Source organism: Passer domesticus, chromosome 31 (genome assembly GCF_036417665.1).
Source record: "Passer domesticus isolate bPasDom1 chromosome 31, bPasDom1.hap1, whole genome shotgun sequence".
Lineage (NCBI taxonomy): Eukaryota > Metazoa > Chordata > Aves > Passeriformes > Passeridae > Passer > Passer domesticus.
Genome location: NC_087504.1, coordinates 3,788,235 through 3,803,847, shown reverse-complemented (window position 1 = coordinate 3,803,847; position 15,613 = coordinate 3,788,235). Strand labels below are relative to the sequence as shown.

General features: G+C 51.9%; 1 protein-coding gene across 5 annotated transcripts; it reads right to left on the bottom strand.

The window, feature by feature from the left end:
* Positions 1-424: 424 nt before the first annotated feature.
* On the bottom strand, positions 425-13,851 carry LOC135287887 (interferon-induced protein with tetratricopeptide repeats 1-like). Of its 5 annotated transcripts, XM_064401118.1 has the most exons (5): positions 13,733-13,837; positions 12,505-12,563; positions 3,633-11,188; positions 3,264-3,520; positions 425-2,415 (listed from the first exon to the last, which is right to left on the bottom strand). In XM_064401118.1, the coding sequence occupies exons 4-5, from the start codon at positions 3,284-3,286 to the stop codon at positions 1,044-1,046; spliced, it is 1,395 nt and encodes a 464-aa protein (XP_064257188.1). In that variant the 5' UTR covers positions 3,287-3,520; positions 3,633-11,188; positions 12,505-12,563; positions 13,733-13,837; the 3' UTR covers positions 425-1,043. The 5 variants fall into 5 exon arrangements, with proteins under 5 accessions (XP_064257188.1, XP_064257186.1, XP_064257185.1 ...); XM_064401116.1 differs by having other exon boundaries at positions 3,264-11,188; positions 13,698-13,851; XM_064401115.1 differs by having other exon boundaries at positions 3,264-11,188.
* Positions 13,852-15,613: the final 1,762 nt, after the last annotated feature.

The following is a 15,613-nucleotide window of genomic DNA, read 5'->3' as shown; positions in this document are numbered from 1 at the left end:
TAAGGTGTGTTCTCCTTACCCTGATTCTGGTTTTGGGCACTCTTGGTCCTTTCCTGGAGCATCTTCTCCCAGGCTAGGTCCTTGCCTGTTCCTCACTGGAGCAGATACATGGTCACTGCAGGTGGGACCTGCTGAGGGACATCTGCCCTGGTCCCTGTGCCACTGCTCTGTGGGGACAGGTGGGTTTGGGGACATCTGGGGAAGCCACCCCCACTCGGGTACTGCTGGGCACAAAGGTGACCCTGGCAGTGCTTGGGCACATCTCTGGGATGGGGAGTGCCCACCTGTGCCTGCAGGTAAGGGCACAGATTCCAGGTGGGAAGGGCCTGGGGGATGGAGAGTGAGAGCAGTGAGGAGAGGGTGGATCTTTGGTGTTCTGTGCTCTGGAAGCTTCAGGCTGCAAGAAGACACCAGCAAGGAGAAATCATGCAGAGAAATATTTATTAATCAAAGATTTTTAAGCCTCCGTTTGGCTCCAGAAACAGGGATGAAAATATCACCCCTGGTGGGAACCAGTACAAAAAAGCTCCTGGTTTATGTCCAGGCAGGGGCAGGAATGTGTGTGCTTCTGAGGATTAATGCAGATAAAATCACCCCTGTGGGCTCCTCAATCAGCAGCATTTAATGCATTTGGACAGGCTAGTGACCAGCTGTGTCCTGTACAGAAGGACTGCACCCTCATCATGGCTCCTCACTGATCTTGTGGAAGAATCCACCTCCTGGTTCTTTGCAAATGGTAGAATTCTTATAATTAATGAGTTGATTTCTCGCATTGCCCTAATCAGCATTTGGTTCTGATCAATGGCAGCTCCAAGGGAGAGATGCAGGTCCACACCTGCGAAGATTGTGCTGAGACAAACTCTTCCCTCTTGTTTTCATTCCCTCTGGAGCAGCAGCACCCAGCAGCGTGTGTAAGGTTTGGACACTGGTTACCCACGGGTGGGCCTGGATTTGATGGCTGAGCGATGGGATGACGTGAGGAGCTGACATGTCCATGTGAGGGATGGGCCTGCTGTGCAGAGCCAGACAGTCCTTTTGGCCTTCTAGCCTTGGGAAAAGTCCTGCCAAATTCTCTGTGGGTTGGGGTGATCCTCATCATCTAAAGCGAGTGCAGCAGGTTCCCTGGGCAGGTGCTTGTCAGCGTCTTGGAGGAAGTGGTAGATGTCGTTGGCAGCGTCAGCGTCACCGTTGTGCTGGTAGGTCTTAGCCATCGTCAACAGCCTGTGCCCACATTTCATCCTCTGGTCTGTCTGCACAGGAATTTTGTAGCATTCCATGAACTTGGCTTTTGCCTCAGCCATGCATTTCTCCCGGTAGAGGAAGAAATCTCCCCAGGAGAGATTCAGGGCTTGCTGACATCTGAGGCTCAGGGTGTTCATTTGCCTCTGCAGGTCCTCATAAATCTTTTCTTCCTGTGATGGCTTTTTTATACCAAGGAACTCTGCTAACTGCAGCTTGACAAGGGTAAGGTCAAGGTCAGGATGTTCCTGAATAATTTGTTGGAGCTCCTTGGTGGCTTTACACCGTAACTTATCCTTCTCTTTCTGATTTGCTTTAACCCACTGTTTCTTGTAGCAGTTGGCCAAGGCCTGGTAGAGAAGGTGGTAACCTGGGTCCTGCTGCAGGGCTTGCTGGATGATCTCAAGTGCTTTCTCTGTTGACCATGACATCCAGAACAAAGCTGATAGTTTGAGGACCTCGGGGTCAGAGCTTTTCTCAACACATTCTTTAACTAAGCCAGTTGCTTTTTCCATATCACCTTGTTTAAGTAGCTTGGCCAAATATATTTTGGCTCTGTAGTTTTCTGGCTGCTCGTTGACAATTCTTTCCAAGTGGATTCTGGCTTCTCTTTCAGTATCAGGTTGCCAGCAGAAATTCCAGGAGGAATAAAGAGCCATTGCAAGCCCTGTATGGAAAGATCTGTTCTCTGGTTCAAGCATCAAGGCCACGTTGAAGCACTCTCTTGCCCGTTCCCCGTTTCGGGCTCTGATAGCCAGGAGGGACCAGCCTTTCTGGGCCTGGATGTGTGGGATCAGCCCCACATCCCAAGGAGTTGAGCAGAGCGGCTGAACTCGTTCCAGCCAGGTTTCAGCCTCCTGGTAGGAGCCCTGAAGGTAGTGGATCCAAGCATAATTCCCATAGATGGTCAAAGAGCCAGCAGTAGATGTCCATAGATGCTTCTTGTCATTGTGTTCCTCAGCAGCTTTGAGGCTCTGCAGAGCTTCCTTGCTGTGGTTGTTCAGCTGGTGCAGGTAGGCCTGGAGCCCCAGGAGGGCCACCTGGTTCTGGTGGGCTGTGTGCTTGATCTCAACATCCAACTTCTGCAGGAGATGCCAAAGACTGAAAGAGTCAACCCCCAGGTTCCAGGTGAAGTGACACTGAAGGGCATCCAGCTTCTTCTTCAGCTGCTCCTTGCTACAAAGAGGAAGTGATGAGTTATTAAAGGGTGTGCCCACACACAGGGAGAAAAGAGATGGGGAGCTGGAGGAGGAGAAGATTCTCCAGTTGCTCAACACATCCCTTGCAGTCAGGCTATTAAAGAACCCTCAAGTCCTTGTTCCAATCAGCCCATTTTCCAGGGAGCTCTGTGAGCCTTCCTGTTAGAGCACAGCAAGCCAGGAATGGAATCACCAGTGCCTGGAGCCAGGGCTGCTCCCTCACCCAAGGCAAAGCCCTTGGATGTGCTGAGAAAAGGGGGAGTAGACCAGCCCAACCCACAAGTAATAAAACCGGTTTCTCTCGTTTCACCTACTGTGAGGAGGAAGCAGGGATTGTGTCTTCAGCTGAGGGTGAAGAAATGGCTCAAAAAGGAGCCCAGCAAGGCAAGGAAAGTGTTAGACTGGAGTGCCTCTTCCATGAGGAAAGGCTGAGAGAGCTGAGACTGGTCAGTTCAGAGAAGGCTCGGAAGGATCTTAGAGCTGTAGAAATACCTGAGGAGAGGGTGCAAAGCAGTGCCAGGCTTTTTTAGTGGTGCCCAGTGCCAGGGCAAAAAGAGTACAAACAATTCCAGGAAACCCCATCTGGACATCAGGAAATTTAACTGTGAGAAGGAGAAAGGCCTTGCACGTTTTTCCTGGACAGGTTGTGCAGTCTCTACCCTCAGAGACATTCCAGAGGTGTCTGGATGCAGCACCTTGGACACGGTCACTTTCTGAGGCCCTTTCCAGCCTGACCACAGTGAGGTTCTGAGCCAGGACACTGTGCTGAGCCTTGTCCCCCACCCCCTGTGGGATCTGTGACACGAAGGGATGCTGTGCACTCACCTCATTGCTCCTGCGGGCATCATGTCACTGTGGAGGGACGATGGCTTGGCTGCACCTCTTCCAGCCAGCAGCAGATCCTGGGCAGAAGTCTGTAACCTGGAGACTGAGCTTTAAATAAGGAAGCTTTCTCCTGGGTGGAGTCAGATGAAACCACTTGCCGAGGATGAAACGAAACAGGAAGAGTTGAAACCAAAAATGAAAGTATTCTCTTCCTATCTGGAAGTTATCACCTTCCCTTCATAAAATGGTACTGGGGTCTGGATAGACAAGGAAGGGAACCCCGTGGTCAGAGCAGCAGGGTCTGGACTCGCCCCTGGAGACCTTGTCCCTGCTCAAAAGGACTTCAGTGTAACAGCTTTTAGGAAGTACCTGGTGTGAGGTGATGGAGGATCCATCAGAAAGGAAGCACGGCATCACGTTGGCATCATCAGTGATGAGCCAAAGGCTCCTTGTGACTCTGCAGGACTTAGTCCCCAGGGCTTGTCTGAATCTGCCCTGGCAGTTTTGCTGGAGTTTCTCATCTGCCTGTCACAGAAACTGCCCAGCAAAAAGGGGATGGTAATTACAGTTTGGTGTGAGGGTACAGCAGTGCACCTGGGGAAAATCCCAACTCCTTCCCTAAGGAGCAGCAAGTGCTGACAGAGCACAGGACGCTGAGCTGGAGATGGCCCCAGGAAGCCACTGCTAACCACTGAGGTTTTGGGAGGTGACAGAAACCAGTGAAGTGACAATAAAAATACAGGTAAAATGCAGGACACGTGCTGTGTCTGGGTGTAACGGGGGATTGCAGCCCTGGCAAGAAAGATTCCAGAGGAGAGAATAGCAGAAAATACATTTTAAAAAGTAGCCTCAAGTAAACTCTAAACAGAGAAGGAAGAAACCACCAGCCTGAGAATCACATCCCTCCCAGCTAAGAAGAAAAAACCCATCACTATTTCCCCCTCAGGATGCTGATGAGTCACTGCAGCAGGAAAGGAAGGAGGAGAATTTACTGCTGGAGGAGCAGGGTAGATGCTTTTATCCCCTGTTTATTTTTTTCTATTGCTGACAACCTTTAATAGAAAATGAGTAATTTGGCTATTAGTGCTAGCGCTGCTGGATGAACAATGAGTGATTGCTCTATCTTGATTAGGCAGAAGCATTAATTAGACAACGGGTAACATCTAATTCTTGAATCTTCACATCAGCATCTTCTTTCAGCATCTTTCTGTGCATTTGGGCTTGACCAAGCTGCTTCTCTCTTCCCTGGGGTGGCCAGGATGGGGCTCTGGGAGTTGGGTGCTGGGCAGATGTTTTGTCTCCCTGGGCTGGGGCAGAACTGGCAGGATGGAGGAGAAAATTCACTGCCCAAATCCCTCAGGCCTTGACAACAGTACTTGGCTACTTCTGCTAATATTAGGGCTGGTTTGAGGATGATTACAGTTCTGTGCAACAGCTATTAATATCATACAAAGCTTGGATGGAAGTCAAAAATAACAGCAAATGAGAAAACTACCAACCAGCAGCCAAATAGGAAGTACAGGCAAGGCTTGGTGTTGTGAAAGATAAATGGTGGGAAGGAAAAGCAAAAGAGCTGCAATGAGATGCAGAGGAAAAAATAATACAAATATTTTTGTTGGTGGTTTGAAAACAGTCCTTGGCTTCAAAACATTCTGTTACATCAAATAATACTGATCGAATTCTGAGCTGGTTGAAAGGAAATCCTGGTTTATTTGTCCAGAAAAGCACCTGTTTGTTATAAATTTCCTTCAGCTGATTCTGGGCCACAAGGAAGGGGCTCTGAACCACCAGAGTGAGCTGCAATGTGGAGCAGCAAAGACAGAACCTGGAAAAGCTGCTCTGCAAAGAGTGCCTGCAGCACGGGGAAGCTTCGAGAAGCTCCAGCTGAGTAGCCAAGGCCAGGACTAAAAATACTTTGAGGTGTGGCTGCAGAATTTCCCTGACAGAGTCTGAGTCCTGGCTGAACATCTGTTAATTGTCTTTAACTTCCTTGTTGGCATTCAAGCCCAGGTGAGGCTGTTATGAGTAAGACAGGTGACAAAAAGGTGTTTTCTGTTTGTCACAGTTTCTATTTGCCCCTTTTCAGCTCCCATTGGCTGTGCTGCTCCCATGGGGAGCACAAACCTCTCTGGGGAAAGAAGGTGGCAAAAGCAGACTTTAAACTTGATAAGCCTTTAACCTTTAATCCTCACACAGAGGTGTTAAATTCATGGCTTTGTTCAAATCCCTGGCAGAAAATCGGGATTCTCCACCTGCCTGGAAACTTGAGGAGAGAATCCTTTGCTGTCAAGGTGCTGAGGGCCTGGCACAGGTGCCCAGAGCAGTCCCTGGATCCCTGAAGTGTCCAAGGCCAGGCTGGACGGGGCTTGGGGCACCCTGGTCAGGTAGAACCGTGGCAGGGACGTGGAACTGGATGATTTTTTAGGTCCCTCCCAACATAAACCTTTCCATGACCTCCATATTTTTGATGAGACCAAACCAGGTAAATGTTTCTCTCAGAAAAGGGCTTAGGAACTCCAAACCCACCCGTTTTCCCCTCCTGTCTATTTGCTGGCAGTCTCTCCTTGCACAGGCGCTGCTGCAGGACTCGGTGCCAGCAGATGGCAGAGGCTCCCCACGGATGACTCTGCTGGGTTTTTGCAGTGCTGTTCTCCCCCCAGCCTGTGAAAAAGAGCGATGCTTTTCACCACTTTTGCATTTCTGGATTCTTTTTGAACAATATTCCAACCCACTGCCCTTTATTTGGATGGAAATATCTATATTTGGGAAAGAGGTGGTTTCCTGTGGAAGAAAACAGAGCAGGACCCTAGAGAGCTGCCTGGGGTGGGTGTTCATCCTTCTGAGCTGAGCAGGGCCCAAGGGAAGGTCTGGGCAGCATTGAAATGAAAAAGGAAATATTTTTTATGTAATACAGGCAGAAACTGTGAAACCAATGTTGTTGCCTCACCACAATATTTGCTCTCCTTGTTTCCAAACGCTTTGGGTGTGCAGCCTCTGTGCACACCCTCACTGCAACACTGTGCTTGGATCTACTGCTTCCTCCAGGTAAAGGTGGCCTGGACTTTGTGCCTCGCTCACACCTGAGTGCTGGCTGACCACCAGAGCCTGGATTTGCTGCTGTGGGGTGGCACAGGGAGCTCCGAGTGGAGCTGGCAGGGAGCAGCTGCACTCCAGACCCTGCTGGCTCCCCAAACCCGACAGGGGATGCTTGTGATGTTTTTCTCTCCTGGGCAGCCACTCAGGCAGAAAATTGAGCTGTTGTGCATTTCAAAACCTTTCAAATACCTTCCAGAACCAGCTTTCTCTCCTGAATGAATCCATCTCCAAAACCAGGAGGCTTTGGCTGCTTGTTTACAGGCAGTGAGGTCACTGCAGAGGCTTGATCAGCACGGGAGAAACGATTGCAGGGAGCAGAGCAGGGATGATAGCCAGGGGTTCAGTTAACTGCCCCCAGCTCCTCGCCATCCCCTGCACCAGGGTGTGTCTGGAGGGGCTGGAAGACCCTGAGATACCAACGGCCTCCCTTGGCTGCTCAGGGAGGGCAGCTTATCTCCCAGAGCAAAGCCTTCCCTGCTATCTGCACCCCAGAGACACTCAACTGTCTTCCAACTGCTCTGATGGGGTGATAAACCCCGAGCATTCGCTGCTCAGCCAGCCTGGGAAGCTCCAGGGGCTCATCTGGGGCAGCGAGAGCAGCAGCAGCACCCTGGTGGGAGAGGTTGGGATGCTGGGAGTTCTTAACTCTCCCTTTTGATCCAGCTTCTGGCCTGTGAGGGGCTGTAGCCATCACCCCATGTGAGAGTGAGGAAAAGTTCAGGAAATTCAAAGAAGAAAGTTCACGAAAAGGCAGTGAAATTCAGGAAGAACTTCATGGGAAGGGTGGTCAGGCTTTGGGAAGGGTTGGCCTCCTGGGGGTGTCCAGGGAATGACTGGACATGGCACTCAGTGCTCCGGTGGGGGGGACAAGGTGGGGATCAAGCTTGGTTGGTCTCAGAGAGCTTTTCCAACCTGAATAATTCAGGGATTCTGTGTGAAACGCTGGAAGTGGCTCCTGCAGCTCCACTTGGAGCAGTCCCTGGATTCAGACACCCCTCAAGGGTGTCAGTGTTGTGGTTTTGTTTGGAACATCCAGGGCTTGCTCAGTCATTCCAGGGGCCTGGGAATGGCTCAGCTCAGAGCACCATGAGCTGCATGGAGAGAGCAGCCACTCTTTTTTACTCTTTCTTTGTTGTTTACTCCAGAAATGAATCGATGAGGAGGTGACCAGGCCCACCAGGAGACAGTTCAAGAGAATCCATGGGATTTTTGGTGTGGTTAGCTAACGAAAGCCAGAGCATGAGGGAGAATCAGAATTTCTGATTCCAGCAGCTGGTCCAAAGGCACGTGGCCCTGCTATCATGGCATAATGTAGTGAAAAATTGCGGTGTGCAGATTTGATAAGATTGCAGCAGCAGCAGTTCTCACTGGCAATTAACAGAGGAGTTTCTGTGTGTGGAGGGAATCCGTGGATCTCAGTTGTTCTCCAGACAAGGAGCTGATGGAGGGTAATGCCAAGAAGGCTGAAATGTCAAAACTTCCAAGGGTGATGGATCAGATGAGGGTTATAATTGGGAGAAGAGAGAAATATCAGTGTAGTAAGGAAAAAAAAAAGGTAGAGATGCACTAGAATTCATAGTACATGTTCAGGTGCTTCGGGTAAGATTAAATTCACTCTGCAGGTGCCAGAAAGCCAAGAAGGGAACCTTAACCCAGAGAGGGTGGAAAATAGTCAAGGAAGAATGCCAAAGGTTTCTCTTAAAACAGAGGCTGAAGATCAGAGAGAATTATGTGGTGTTGGGACTGGGAAAACAGTGGAACAAGCACTTAAACGGGTTGTTTGTCAGCACCACAGAGAATGAGAAACTGCAACGGTAATTGGGCAAGATCCAACCATCCCAAGCAAAGATAATTGAGCTAATTTACATCTACAACGATGTTCTGAGCGCTGTGCTCCCAGAAGAGGCTGTAAATACATAAAGTTTTATGGCTTTTGATACTGTTCCACATGGCCCATGAGAAAGAGAAAGAAACATTTCAGATAAAAGCACTCCAGAGCGTGTCCACGGCTGCGACAAGCCCTGCACGGAGGACAACTCTCTGTGGCTTCCTTGCAGAACAGAAGGGAAGAAGTAAAGTGTGTTTTTGAGGGCTTAAAGGGTTGGATCAGGAATGGTGGAACAGGTCCTGGATTGGGCAGGGGAATATTTTCTTCTCACCTCTATTGGTGGAGGCTTCTGTAGATAGCATGGAAAGGAAGGTAATTTTAATTGCCATGAAATTAATAATTAATAATTGCTCTCCCAGCCAGGGATGGAGCCTGGCTATTTCTGCAGACAGATCCTGAAAAATCCCTGCTCCCTCAAACGATGTGTTTCTCTTGGGCTGCTGCTCTCTGAAATGGCAGCGCTCCCTCCTGAGAAGGATTTTATCCTTTGCCAAAGTCCCAAACAAGAGATTACATGATGTGATTTCCTGTGCGAGCAGGACTGGCTTTAACGACCCACTGAACCTCTCGGCCTTGAAGGTTGAGGTTTGTTTTCTTGAGCTTTAGCTTGGCACCAACCCAGCAAAGCCTTTGTGTCCTAACTTTTATCTAAACACACGCACAAAGAACGGGGAGAATAAAAACATGCAGTGTCTTCTAGAAAGAGAAAACAAACTCACTCTCTCTCCCCAATTCTGAGTCTTCCTCCATCAGCTTTCAGGAAACAAAGGGACAGAGGTGAGCTGTTTTCTCTGAACTATAATTTCCCCCCAGTGAGACCACAGCTCCCTGCTCGCTCCTCTGTCAAGCGGAGCTGGAGGTGGTTATTTTTCACCCAGACATGTCTAACAGCCTCATCCATTCTCTTCTCGTGGCTTTTTCTCCTCTTTTTCGGCTCAGAGCACCTGAAGCTCTGAGAAGGCTGTCAGAGCCTTCCTGAGTGGTTTATTTTTAGCAGCATGAGCACGCTCCAGGCCCTGGGGAACGCCGTGAGTGGTGTAGAAACACTTGAAAATACCAAACTCCCCCTTTCCACACAAGTGAGCTCTTAAACCTGCCCAGACTTCTAATGGCTTCATCCAGTCCTTGCGGTCATATTTCACTCCACGGGGTTTTATTTGATGTTTCAGCCCCGAGATGTTTCTCCCCACATAAATGTTTATCGGGTCCCTCGACTCCCTCTCTCTGAAGCACCGAAATCCTGAAACCTCCTGCCCTGAGAGCCTTGGATGAGCCCCGTGGCACCGGGCTGGCTCTGACCCCGTGGAAGGAGAGCCCCTGATTGTTTTCCCAGCCAATCTTCCTGGGGAGCAGCTCCTGAGCCCCTCTCACCGAGGCTCTGCCGTGTGGGCATTTCATCATTTCATCCTTTCATCCGGAGCTGGAACTCGGCAGCCAAGCAGAATTTCCTTTGAGCTGCAGATAAGCAGATTCTGGTGATAGGGAGGCCCTGCTCAAGCTGCCCCTGGGGTTCCAGCTTTGAGAAAAGCCTCGAGGGCTGAAGGGGAAGGAAGTGTTTAATGCTGTGGACACAGGAGATGAAGAGAAAAAAAACAGCCAGGGATGCATCGGCCTTAAACGGATTCCCTGAGCTGCCCAGGGTGGGCATCCCAAAGCACGGAGCTGCAGCCAGGCAAATGCTGTCTAAGCCCGAGTTTGGTGAGAATTCCTCGGGAACTGGCAACAAAGAGTCAGCTCATTGTGCAGGAAGCCTCAATCAGCCGTGGAGAAAGCGGATCACATATTGAAAAATCAAGTTGTCTTTGTGAACAACATGAATGATCAGATTACAGAAAGCAAATCCCTGAAGAAAAAAAAAACCAATTCCAGGCTCTTCACTGAAGGCTCAGAGCGCAGCTGAGTGCTGAGACATGAAACGTGTCAGGGCATGCACAGCATCGCTTCTTAGAAATCACAGCTTCCCTCAGCATCAGCAGAATTTAAAAATGTAATAATTTCCACTTCCAGAGAGCAGAGGGAAATGGCACCCGCCGCTGCACGAGTGTTATCGGAAAGATGGAGCAGGATAGCAAAGCTGTGGTCAAACCCAGCAGAAGATACTTTTAGTCAGACTGGCCCTTGAAAGAAAATCTTAGAAAAATCGATAACAAATCAAGCCCAGCAAAAATCGATAGCAAATCAAGCCCAAAGAGACCAAGGGCTTTTGGAGAAGTGCTCCCTAATTTCACAGATCCATCTGTCCTCCAGCAACATGAACTAATGCAGAGCAAAGAAACATGGCTAAAAAGTTACATCATTGTTGTAAATGCACAGATTGGAGGGGAAAAAAATGTGATCCAAGGGTTCCAGGGACACGGGAGAGAGACTGAGTGTGGAAACCCCTCATTTTGGGGTCACCTGCCAGAGTAGCTGATGACTGGGCAGAATATCCAGGAACAGACTTGGTCAGAGAGAGACAGAACAGGACAAGATCTGCAGCTCAGGGGCCTTGAATCCCAGGTCCTGCTTGTCCTGGTGGGATGGGAGCTCCTCCTGGAGGGGCCCTGGTGATGGGCACGTCACCCCAGCAGAGGGGACAGAGGGACACCCGCGTCCCCATCCCGGGAAAGGTGTCACAGCTCTGCCCACGCCTTCCAGGAGCTGCCTCCAGATGGTGCTCCAGCCAATTTTCTGGGATTTGAAAGGATTTGATTGTCCCACAGATGGCTTTTCTGGGCTTGATGCTAAGGAAGGAGGGTGGCCCGTGCTGAGCCCTTGCAGGGAGCCTTCATCTGCCCCTGCCAAGCTCTTCCTCGCGGTGAGCAGCTCCTCACTCCCAGCAGCTCCTCAGTCCCAGCAGCTCCTCACTCCCAGCAGCTCCTCGCTCCCAGCAGCTCCTCATTCCCAGCTCATGCACTGGGAGCCCCCGAGGCTGGCCAGGAATGAGTCACAAACAAGGTCCCTGTAGGAAAGGAGAATTATGGATTCATAACCTTGACTGTTCTGGGTAGGAAAGGTTTATTTGTGCAGTTTGCTTTATAAATAACCCAGAAAGCAGCAGCTTTGTTTTTCATGGTCTCAGACTCATGTGGAGGAGCCTCATCCAAGCCCTGCTCTGGGCCCTGGGAGTGCTGGCCAGGCAGAGCAGTCCCTGTGTTTGTTTAATGACTCAGAATGCAAAACTCAGCACGAGATAAGGCCAGGGAGGGGGGTCAGTGACTCTGGTGCTGTGGGGACAGCACTGAGGACCCCCCTGCTCCTTCTGGGGTCTCACCAGTTATCCTCCATCCCTTCTGGGAATCCCACGGGGGCTCCTCATGAACCTCAAGTGCTGCATCTTGAGCGAGGAATAAAGGGTTAAAAAGAAACAGGAGCAATTTGCTGCAGAAAGAAAAGATTTGAGGTCAAAGAGCAAAACGTTCCCAGAGGGTTTCACAGAGGGAACCTGTGGAGTCACCAAAGAGATGACTCCAGGGAGAAACTGAAATCCTGAGAGGGGAAATTAACCCTGTCCAGGCAAGGTTAAGGCTGGCATTTTAAATCTGTCACCTGGGACGGTGTTGTAGCACTCCTGTTCTCCAGGGATGGGGGATCAGGGATGTGGTACCAGGAAAGTCAGTGCTTGCCAGGCTGGGGGGAGGCCTGGCTTCCTGGCAGAGCCAGGCAGAGATGCCACGGCCACTGCTGGCTGCTGCCCCACAGAAAGCTCCGTGCTGCTCCCATTCCCAGCCCTGGGAACAGGAGAATCCCTCGTGTCCCCTGTACAGTGGTGTGGGGACAGAGAACAGCACCAATGAAGAGCTTTTTTTATCATGGGGATTGTTTCCATCTCTCCACCACACAGTGTTATTCTCCCTTTCACAGGAACAGCTCCAGCTGCTGTTTTTATTACAGGACCTGAGTGCAGGAAAGGGGCAAAGACTCTTTAACACCAAGGATGGTGCTGAGAAATTGAGAAGTCTTGCATGGATGGGCCAGGGTCTGACAGGAGACTGCAGAGCCTGCTGGTGAGCAGCTAATGAGCCTGGAAACCCTGCCAGCCTCAGGCACAGAGAACTTTTGCAAAGTGAGTGGAAAAAAGGCAGGGAGTGAATAGAAAGGCCGTGCTCAACACTCGGGGATGCTCAGCCTCTTTCTCCCGTTGCAAAGGGCCCTTCCCCAGGTGGTTTTGCCTTCCCTCAGCCTGATTTGCAGAGCGCTCAGGATTCCAACAAATCTGTAAAACTGGATACTTCCCTGGCCCAGCCCACTCTTCCTTCAGCCCTTATCTGCCCTTACCTGTCTCCACTAGGTCACTTTAAAAGTCCCAGACACTTCCTTCCTTTGTTTGTCTTGGCCTGAAAGGGAAATGTCTTGTATGTCAAAGGTTTAGTGCAAATTCCTGTCCAAGCTCTTTACTACCCCTGGCCTTGGTAAATCAAACTCCTTCTCCCAGCTGGGGATTTGCAGAGTGAATCAGATTCTCTGCCCACATTCTCCCTCTCCTGCCTGCACATGGGATGGAGATGGAGCAGCAAAACAAGGGGTTAAATCCCTCCAGGCTGCTGCAAATTTGGGATGGAAAAGAAGTTCTGGGTTTCAAATGTGTTTGCACAGAGCCAGAGTTTCTCAAGGGCTGTGCCACTGTCCCAGCTCTCCTTTCTCTTTAGGAAATTCACCTGGGTTAGAGACCCAAAGCAGCACAGGGGGGTCCTGGCCAGGGCTGGGCAGGGGGCACAGCCTCGCTGAGCTCTGCCTGGACTCTGAGGAAGGATTTCCCCATGGAAAGGCTGCTCAGGCCTTGGAGTGCCCATGCCTGGAGGTGTCCAAGGAAGGCCTGGAGGTGGCACACAGAGCTCTGGGCTGGTGCCAAGGTGGGCTCTGGGCTGGTGCCAAGGTGGGCACTGGGGCCAGGTTGGACTCGATGACCCCTCTGAGCTTTTGCAGCCTCAGGGATTCTGGAATTCTGTGACCTCGGCGCTCTTTCCCCAGGGCACACGGAGTCCCTGCCACCCTGGAAGAGTGAAAACCACGGTGCCACCTCCGCAGAGGGAACCTGGTGTCCCAGTCCCACCCTTTGCCCGCGCTTGGCTGAAGCAAAGCAGGAGCTGTCTCGGGAGGAGCACTGGAGGCAGCAGGTGCAGAAGCAGAGCCTGGTGCTGCCAGGGAGGGCTGGGCTGGGTCACCACAAGCCGACCACGCAGGAGGTGCTTCAGTTGGGAGCCCCTTCCCTTGCAGATGAGCACCTTGATGTCAGCTCGCCGAGCTCCCGTGCGGTCGCTGCACACCTGGCTGCGGCGGGGCCGGGGCTGGCAGCTCTGAAACCACAGCCCGGGGGAAGCCAGCTCCCTAAACCTCGCTGAGAGCAGCCTGTGCTGCAGCAAAGCAAACCCTGCCAGCCCCTTCTCACCCCAGCCTCGTGGGCAAACAGGAAACTACCAGCACGGGTGGGAGGGCGAGGGTGCAGGCCCCAGGAAGGGACCCAGCCCCACCTGTGAGTGATTTCCAGGTGAGCACTCGGGTTTACCTGGCCAGCTGATGCACTGGCATCCCCAGCCAAAGCAGGCCATGAGCTGGGCACTGGCATTGCCTCCCCTGAGCTCTGCCTGCAGATGAAACGTTAAACTGCTGCAGCACCTGCCCCAGCAGTGGCTCAGGTGCCAGTGCTGCCGTTAGAGCCACCAGGAGAACTGGGCAAGAGCCAAGAGATGGGTTCAGCCCTGCTTTCCTCCATGCCAGGGCCACTCTGCCTGCTGCCAGGGCTTCAGAGTAAGTCACGCTCCCTTTCCTCCCCCACAATGCCCCTTCCAGCTCTGAGCTCCTCCAGGGACGTGGAATAAATCATAAAATCCCAGAATGGTTTGGGTTGGAGGCGTCTCCATGCCATGGACAGGGACAGCCCCACCCTGCCTGGTTTGCCCCTCTTTGGCAGCCCCAAAATGAACCACGATGAGGAAGAGGAGCCTCTCCTGCTGCTCTGGGGGCAGGAAGAGGACGCTGATCTCAGCAAGGCACCTCCACCTCTCTCTGCCTCTGTTTTTCCATCCTGCACTCCCGTAGCACATGAGAATGCTCAGAGTGCTTCACCACCCCTGCTCGAAGCTTTCCATTGTTGCAATTCCCAGAGCCACCCTGGAGCTGCCTTGGTTCAGCACCTGCCTCTTGGTGACATTTATTCCATCGTGGTGATTCGGGACTGTCACAAAGGCACAGCAGGACCTTGTTGATGGCAGTGCAAGAGCAAGCAGCCACTTCTGTGGCTGTTCCTGCTGAGCCCAGCCTGAGATGCTCCTGGCCCTGGCACTCACAGGCTGTGACAGGAGCCAAGAGCCACCAGGGGACACGGGGGGATGATGGATTACAAAAGTGGCCGGGAAATTTCTCATACATTTCCTGCAAGGTTTGAAGTCAGTCCTCCCTGTGTGACACCTCATCCCTCCTCTTCGCAGCTGCTTCTCATTTTCCAACCATAATCTTCCTGTTTTGTTAGCTTTTTATTTTTTTTTTAATCATTTTTTGGGAAGGTGGGGGGCTGTGTTTAACAGCTGCACACAATTCCCCCCGGCCATGCCTGCACCCATCACTAAATATAGCCTCAGACAGGCCAAACAAATGAGCAGGGCTGGGGTTAATAATCATAAAATGGAGTTCAGCTGTCTCTGAACTGTGATTTACTGGGACCCAGGCCAGGCAAGAGCCTCCTCACGCCCTCGCTGCAGAGTTGTCCACAGGGACCGGCCCCTTCAAAAGAGGAGAAACTATTTGAAATGCCTTTTCTCCAGCTGAAACTTGAGATGGGAAATGGCTCAAGCAGATTTGCTGGAGGGTGAGGTCTGCAGGGCGGTGCTGGCCTGGATGCTGCTGGTGCCCCCTCCATCCTCAGAGGCTCAGAGCTGGGAGCACAGGTGGGTTGAACCTGCCTGTGCTCCCCTCTGGGGCTGCTGCTGGAGGAGCAGTGGGAACATCCCTGAGCCAGGAACACGTGCTGGGGCTCTCCCAGTCAGTCCCACTGGGAAGGTCTCTGGGGTCACAGCTGTGAGGAGCACGGGTGCCTCATATCCAAAACCTTCATGGACAGGGACTGGGGACAGCTGAGCCCTTTTCTGAGCCAGGAGCCCCTGAGAGTCCCCCAGACTGAGATCTCTGCTCCCCGCTCAATGCTCACAGCGGTGTGAGCAGAGCTGAAATCGTGCCCTGACTCCCAACAGAGGCTGGGCCTCAGACAGGGGCACAGGGCAGGCTCTGGCTCGGGGTCTGGGCCACCCCAGCTCTGCCCCTTGGCTGCACTGAGCACCCTCCCCTGCTGTGGCTGCCAGGAGGCCACGGTGCCACACGTGTGGCACTGCCACCTCTGCCCCTGGCTTGTGAAGGGTCTGGGTCTCTCCCAAGTGACCTCCAGGGTTCTCAG

Bases quoted from the DNA above. Each gene is read 5' to 3' on its own strand.
- LOC135287887 (XM_064401116.1), bottom strand. From the start codon at position 3,286: ATGATGCCCGCAGGAGCAATGAG. The intron at 2,416-3,263 runs GTGAGTGCACAG...TCCTCTTTGTAG, and splicing joins ATGCCCGCAGGAGCAATGAG to CAAGGAGCAGCTGAAGAAGA.